Source organism: Lates calcarifer, linkage group LG2 (assembly GCF_001640805.2).
Source record: "Lates calcarifer isolate ASB-BC8 linkage group LG2, TLL_Latcal_v3, whole genome shotgun sequence".
Taxonomy (NCBI): Eukaryota; Metazoa; Chordata; class Actinopteri; family Centropomidae; genus Lates; species Lates calcarifer.
In genome coordinates this window covers 15447032-15455049 of record NC_066834.1, presented here as the reverse complement: position 1 = coordinate 15455049, position 8018 = coordinate 15447032, and the positions used below count along the sequence as shown (strand labels likewise).

Sequence of the window (8018 nt, the reverse complement as noted above, 5' to 3'; positions counted from 1 at the left end):
GAAATGGTACCAGTCACCTGTAACATCAGGTAAAAACTTTAGCTGGTTTGAATATTAATTCTCACTTGTGAATTTGAGAATTTACAAATTCCTAATTGGACGACTCCATGGATGGAATTATAGATATCCATCTAAACTTAACATCCAAACTTAACATTAACACCACCATGGTTGTGCAATATTAATATTGATTAGTAAAAATAAAAATATTAATATTAGACATCAAGATAGACAGCAGAAACCATTAAATTACTAGCTTACTGAATTCACTTGTCTCATCTTGACTGAACGATGTATTCTGTTTGTGTTTGTTCGTACTGACTATAAATCCCATCTTCCCCAGTGTGTTTGAAGCTTGCCACAAGGTCATTGACTACACTCCATTTGTTACGGCCTGCAAGTTTGACATGTGCCACATGCACATTAATCACATTGGTTGCACTAGTATACAAACCTATGCTGACGCCTGTGCTGAAACTGGAATATGTATCGACTGGAGGAGTGCCACCAAAGGACTCTGCAGTATGCAACTAAAATATATAATGTTAACATCAAGCACTATCACACATTCATATCTCACCAACAACATTAGAGCAATGACTTCTACTAAAAAAAACATAATGTTTCCATCTCTTAACAGAATATAAATGTCCAAGTCCCAAGGTGTATGAGGCCTGTGGCCCTCTGGTGGAGCCTACCTGTGATTCCTGGTACAGCTATTCACCACCATATTGTTGCTGCTCAACACAGTCAATCAGTTTTCATTCATTCATGATTTAACTTGTATAGAACAACAAGGTATGGTCGTCACACTGTATACACTGTTTCTGCAGGTACAACCACAAATTCATCTACACTGTCAATGAGTTCAGTGCCATGACAAATGTGAAGCTGGAGGGTTGCTACTGCCCACCTGGCACCATCCTCCTCTCTTCCAACTCAGATGAATGTGTGCCCAGCTGTGGTAAGAGAAGAAATAGCACTACTGTATGACAACAGCTGTTTTATATTTTTGATGGCCTTTCATCAAAATCACAAGTTTATGGATACAGTTAATATCCTGTAGCAAAGAGCAGAGCGAGGGTTTAGAGTTCAGGCGTTATTCAACTTTTGTGCCATAAACAGCATTCACAGCATTCAGCATTTACTAATTTCTGCTGAGCTCTTGAGGCCAGTGAATAGAAATAACTTTATGTTGTGTACTTTTCTCCTAATAGAACTTTGTCGGCTGCCAAACGGAAAATGGAAAAAGGTAAATCATTTGTCTACAATGCCAATCCCATTTTACATAATCTTTTGATAGGTCAGTCTTTGTTGATAATGCAATGCCCCCTAACATAATTCTACAAAAAACACTGTGTCCTCAGGCCAATGACACATGGACAGAGGGCTGCGAGGAGTGTATATGTAAGGAGGACACACTGCAGGTCAGCTGCCGTAACATGTCCTGTCCAACACAGCCACCACTGATCTGTGACCAAGAAGGTCAAGTCAAGATCACTGAGAGTGTTGACTGCTGTCAAAAGGAGAAGTGTGGTAAGTGAGCACCAATAAGGTAGCATCTCCTAATACTGAAACCACAGCTTTAATGCACTCTATATTTATAGATAAGTGGTACATTTGTGTGCATTTTTTAAACATTTTTGTGTGTCTCTGATGTCTTGAGCCTGTCCCAGTATGTCATGATATCAACAATATAGCAGCATGATGACATGTTGCCACATTTGCAAACTGCAACATGCAATGTAGTCTTCTCTCACTACAATAATGGTGGGAAACCAGAGCAGTGCATCAACCCCTGATGAGTCCCTAAAAGGGGAGCTAGGTCTATTGTGTGGAAGTAGTTTCACCACCTGAAGCAAAACCACAGATGTGAGTGTGATGAAATCAGAAGTCTCGTGGAACTAGTGATGTGCAGTCGGAAAGTTTTTTTTTCTTATTGTCTTGAATATCAGTACCGCAAATTACCCTGAAATATTGTGATATTATCTTAAGGCTATATTGCCCATCACTGGCTCCACCATTAAACTCTTTGATGCTCAATGTTTGGTGGAACTGTGCAACACTACCAGCAGATCAAATCTCTAAATGATAGCAGGAGGATGACTTTTGTTTTCATTTAGGTTCAATTTACAGGCCTTGGTAAAAGTGGGACCTTTTACATACTGGACACCACTGAACAACACAGAGGCAACACATGAAAAATGACCTTTTAAGTATTTTCAAAAGAATGGGTTGTCAGTGAAAGAGTTCCTATCTGTCTGTGTCTTTGAACAGAGTGTGATACAAAGCAGTGCACTGGTACTGAGCCATTCTGTCTTGCTGGTTTTACTCTCCACACCACAATGGGAGTCTGCTGTCCCAAATACTCCTGTGGTGAGTGTGCTCATCTGTGTGCATGTTACTGTAACACTGCATAACCTGTTAATTTTCACCACTGTAATTGTTGCAGTACATTTAAAGTGCATTCACTGATTGGCCTGTTTCTTTCACAGTGCCTAAAAAGGATGTGTGTGTTTTCAACAACCATGAATATCAGGTGAGATCTCCAATACAAAGGAATACAGGATGGTGTGGTTTTACTCATGGACTGTGTGATTATGTCATTTTCCTACAACCAAACACTTATGTCATCAGAAAGTGAGCAGTTATGCTGATTGGCTGTGATTTTGGAGGCTAACTAAATCTTATCTGATTATCGGATCATGGCCACAATGAGAAATTTGTAGATAAAGTGGTGGAAAAAGTTAAAGTTGCAAAAAACATTAGAGAGAGAAGTGGCACTGAGTTTATCCTATAATTGTAGATAGTGAATCCAGGAGGAAAACAATTTTACTTCTTTGCTGCATGGTTCAGAATTTATATGACAATTTGACCACACCTTGGTATCAGTGCACTTACGCTTACATTTTATCTAGTAAGAGTATGTAACATCTGACAGAATAACACAGATTCTCTGTTTATGAATTTATGAATAATTTGAATATACTCTCAGTGGTCAGTTAAATAGATATACCTGTGAAATCTCAGCCAAAAATTGTCATGCTCATCTTTGAGGTTGCAGTTTACAGTGGTGGTGTACTGGACTGCACTACTTTGAGATGTGTTTCTAATGATTTGCCTTCTCACCCCATCCATCAAGGTTGGAGACCTGGTGCCCATGAAACCATGTGACAAGTGCATTTGTAGTGACCAGATAGATGCCAGCACTCATCTGCACACAATAAAATGTCAGCCTATACCATGTGACCCACACTGCCCTCTGGTAAGACTAGTCTCTTTTCCCTCCCTCTTTCAGTTAATTCTGACATACATTCTTTATGGCATTATGGATGTGTTGGTTTCTAGTTGCTATTAATGCCAATAAAGACAGACCTCTTGATAGATTTGCAGTCATTTTTATCCATTCTGCTTTTACGGTCTGTTCAATTATAAGTTTTCCATTCCTAATTGATATTTCCTGTCAGGAATTAGCAAATAAATAAGTAACACCAAAATTTTTACATTTGATTTTGAGAGAGCAAGGACAGAACGGAGTACATACATGCACACTATATTCCACTATTATTCCAAATATGACAGTATTTGATATTGGTCATGTTCTATTTGGATAGTCCAAATTTAGTAATTTATGATTAATATATATGGCATATGTCAATATATTTCAGGTTTTAGGAGCATTGTTTGGACATGTATACATTTTATACATATACAATTAGGTTTTTATAACATTTTTTAAAATGTATTTATTTATTTATTTATTTTTGCTGGTTTTAAAATATTATATTTTGTTTAAATGCTGAGTTTGTGTTTGTTTCACTCCTCAGGGTTATGAGTACCAGACCATCTCTGGCCAGTGTTGTGGAAAGTGTGTCCAGAAACTGTGCATTGTCACTCTGTCAAATAACTCCACACACACAATAGAGGTTTGTATATGTATGTATATGTGGATATGTAGATGATAGTGACTCTAATACAGGCCTGCGTTGAAGTCTAAAAATCTGTGATGTTTTTCTTTAGCCTGGCACCATTTGGACCCCTGCTGGGAGCCCCTGTGTGAAGTATGAGTGTGTGAAGATTGGTAATCAGTTCATCTCTGTTGAAGCCAAAACCATCTGTACTTCCTTCCACCCTGATGAATGCATACCGGTAGACTCACACACACACACACACACAAAACATTATCATTTGTATGTTCTTAAATAATGGAAGATTTGAATCCTTCAGTTTGTGAACTTAAAACACTCACATTCACTGATGACATGATGCTCATGTCTCAGGATGGTGGTGAGGGAACACTGCCACCTACTGGCCAATGTGTATCTCTATAAAATGAGACAGAACACTGATATGGATTTATATGTCTCCTGCAGGGAACAGAGACCATAGCTCCAGATGGATGCTGCCCTGTCTGTATGTATTGCTTCAATTACTTTTTCATATTTGCATATTATCTACACTCCAACGTTGTCCTTTCACTCTGGTTTACACAAAGCCAAATGATGCCCATTAGAGCTTTTAACCTTGCATGCAAAATGAAATGACCCATTTTGGTCAGTTCTGATACTTAATCATGATTCCTTATGATGAGGAATACACATTATGGTTTGGACCCAAGAAAACAAAAAAAAAAGCAAAGCATGGTCTTCATCATTTGAAGAGTCCACAGAGTAATTAGGATTTCTAACAATATGTTTTTGCTTTGCTGCCTCAGGTATTCCAAGGGGTCATCCATGCAGTGTGTCCAGCAATGCTGTGTACCTAGAGAGCCAGGGTTGCTACTCCAAAGACCGGGTGAACGTCACATCTTGTAATGGAGCTTGTGGTACCTTCACCTTGTGAGTCCCACTTTCATCTTTTTTTTATCATGAGTGTCATGAAAAATTGTAAATATCTGAACATTTTCTTTCACAAATGATTTTTCTATCACATTAAATTCACACATTAATTAATCACATTGATTATGTTAGGGGAATTGCATACTGTAATTTTATGGTCACCAAGCCCAAGACTGAGATAAATAGTGACGGCATCGCTATAACATCAACAGGGTTATTTTCTCAGACTTGACAAACATAATTCATAATTTCCCAAATTTCCCCACCGTCTCCTGTTTTTCCACTCCTTCCTCTTTTCTCTTTCTTCACACCACCGTTTCTCTCCACTCCTCAGCTACAACACCAAAATGAGATCCCTGCAGCACACCTGCTCTTGCTGTCAGGAGGTGGCCACATCTGAAAGGCAGGTCCAACTCTCCTGCCCTGACAATACTGAGATCACCTACACCTACACCCACATCGACGCCTGCGGGTGCCTCAAGACAGAGTGCACTGTGCCTGGCCAAAGAAAAGAACCACCTACCCCCAGGTCACGTCGACGCAGAAGATGAGACAAAAACCCAGGACTGGAACTTGTAGGAACATAACTGAATAATCGTAATTGAATCAGTGTCAACTTCATATGCATACATGATTCCTCTATTTATGTCTAATGTAGTTTTAGTTTGATAAGGTTGTAAATCCCCAAAGATCTCACTAATAAAAATCATACTGTAGCTGCAGGTTGAGCATGTCTGTTTTTGTCCTGGTTTCCTACTGCATAACCCTTTCCCTCTGTAAATGAGCCACATTTAGAGCCAAATAAAATAAAATCCCCACAACAAACATACATTTTAAAAATACATTCATGACTGAGAGATTGTTTTGTCAGCTAGTGCTTCACCTGTTTATTGTTAATTTCATTACTGTTCTGGCAGAAGGTTTTATTAAAACACACTTAAATGACATCTTGGTATATAACTAGTTGAGATGTTCTTGCCTTACATTAAACTGGACTTTAGAAGCAGATAAATGGAATTTAAGAAAGAAAGAGAATGAAAGATTTCATTCATGTTTATTTTTTATTTTAGTTTTCTTAACTTTATAGTTGTATTTTTGATTATCTAAACTGCACTAAAAGTTTTAAAGATCATGTTTACTCTTATTTAAAGTACTCATCAATCCATCCATTATCTATACCCTTTTCCCTAAGGGTCGCAGAGGGGCTGGAGACCACACCTCAGTCTAATTCACTTACCTAAACCTACAAAGGTTTATTGGTTTGTCTAAACTCTTTCTCTCCTGTTAGTTCTCATGTTTGCTCATTTTTGCTTGGCATAATTGTAGCTTTACTTGTAGTTGCCCCTAAATCCATCTGAAAGTGACCAGTTTGGTCAGCAATCCGTGGCTTTGGCGTCTTCTCCATCCATGTTCACATCTTGATTCCCTAGAACAGCTCAGCTCCCCAACTGTGCTTTATGAGTGCAACAGGATGGCCTGTAAAAGTTGTGATGATATAGGCTGCAATGTATCACGCAGCCATTTCCTCCACACCTGTTTTCTGTGATGGTCCTTATCCCTGGTCCCTTTGTTGTCCTTCTACCATTAACCATGCCATCAACATTGCTCAGCTAGCCAAAGCCAATATCACCAATGCCTTCAAAGTTCTCCCAATTGGCACCACATTTTTTAGGTTTTCTGGCTTGGTTTGGAAACAATCAAACTCACCTTTGGTTCCAAAAGCTTAACCAAAATATTAGATTTTTGTTTTTGGTGTTCCCCTTTTCCTTCAAGAAATCATCTCTTGGTTTCTATCTCATTTCAACCCTCCTGTCAACTGAAAAACTGCACCAAATCCCCTGAACAAAAGATGCACACCATCCACATCTTCCCACTTCCTCTCACTGGTTGCCACTTCCCTTCACTCCATGATTTTACTGTCCTGCACAAAGCTTGCAAAATGCAGCTGAGAACGTGGCACCATTCCCTCTTCTCCTGGAAGAGGAAAGGAAATAATGCCTACTAAGTCAATTGACAATGCGTACCTGTACAGGTGTGTGTAACTCCTTTTGTGGTGAATTCAATATTGAACTAACTGTGTGTTGTTGTTGCTGCCTCCACCTTGACCTTGGATAACACTTAACATTCAGCTGAAGCCCATCAATCAAGTAATTGTGTGAGAAGTCTATCACTGTGACCACATCCTGCTTCCAGTTTACTTCCCAACCCTGAGTATTTGACCAGGACATGAGAGATAAAGGTCTCACAGAAAGATCATGCCAAAGCTGTGATGACAGAACAGCCAAACACAGCACTTGGAGGCAGAAAGCAGCACACAGAGTCACAGATAAACACTCCCAGAGTGACACAGTGCATTTGGGCAAGGCGGTACCACAGCACACACATCCCAGAGTCAGCTCTTTCATGGGATAATGGGTGGAGAGAACCGGTATTCATGGGAGTCTTGGTAAACAAGAATGTTTACTTAATTTAACATTTATCTAACTAGATACGTCAATGAAAGCAAATTATCGTGACTTGCCTCTCAACACCACCATGATTTAAATACATAAGCAATTAGAGAGCACAGGTAATAGTGTGTCTTGTGAAAGACTTAATCAGTAAACAACTCAACAATTCCCACATTAACTGAAAAGGAGTGAGATATCTTGACAGGGAAATACAACCTTTTTTTATCCAGCACTTGCCAAACAGGCTTCCTTTTTTTTTTAATGTCCTCTGCCTATAACAGTGGTCCTGCTCCCTGGTCCACCAGGAAGACACTGATTCTGTTTGTGGAACTAAAATATCAATTTACTATGTGTAATATATAATCTATATGAGCAATATATCCAACATCTTTCAGACAAAATGCACAGACTTACATGACTTAAACATCAAAAAGTCCCAATCAACATATAAATTGTCATAAAAAGACCAGAATCCTGTTGGTACATTTAGAAACCAGAACAAGTTTAAAGAATAACTAGCAATTCATCCTTTTATAATAATCATAGGTTAATAATGAACTAGAGGACTAGACTGGTAAACGACAGGGCTGGCACCATTCAATATACCAGCCAGTATTATTATTTCTGATTTATTGTCTTATCAGCAATAAATCCCACAAAGACCAAGGCACTGTCTGACATCACTTCATTGTAGTGCAGTGTATTTACTGTCCATCATTTTGTTTTTAAT

The 8018-nt window shown here is 38.8% G+C and overlaps 1 protein-coding gene and 1 long non-coding RNA gene across 2 annotated transcripts; both read left to right on the top strand.

Moving 5' to 3' along the window:
• The first annotated feature begins 3 nt into the window (after positions 1-3).
• On the top strand, positions 4-1544 carry LOC127139021 (mucin-5B-like). Its single transcript, XM_051078328.1, has 6 exons — positions 4-29; positions 344-522; positions 641-710; positions 834-964; positions 1218-1252; positions 1368-1544. The coding sequence occupies exons 1-6, from the start codon at positions 4-6 to the stop codon at positions 1542-1544; spliced, it is 618 nt and encodes a 205-aa protein (XP_050934285.1).
• A 2829-nt stretch (positions 1545-4373) lies between these two features.
• On the top strand, positions 4374-5507 carry LOC127143328 (uncharacterized). Its single transcript, XR_007814645.1, has 3 exons — positions 4374-4413; positions 4715-4838; positions 5173-5507. It is a non-coding gene; the product is annotated as an uncharacterized LOC127143328 (long non-coding RNA).
• The last annotated feature ends 2511 nt before the right edge of the window (positions 5508-8018 follow it).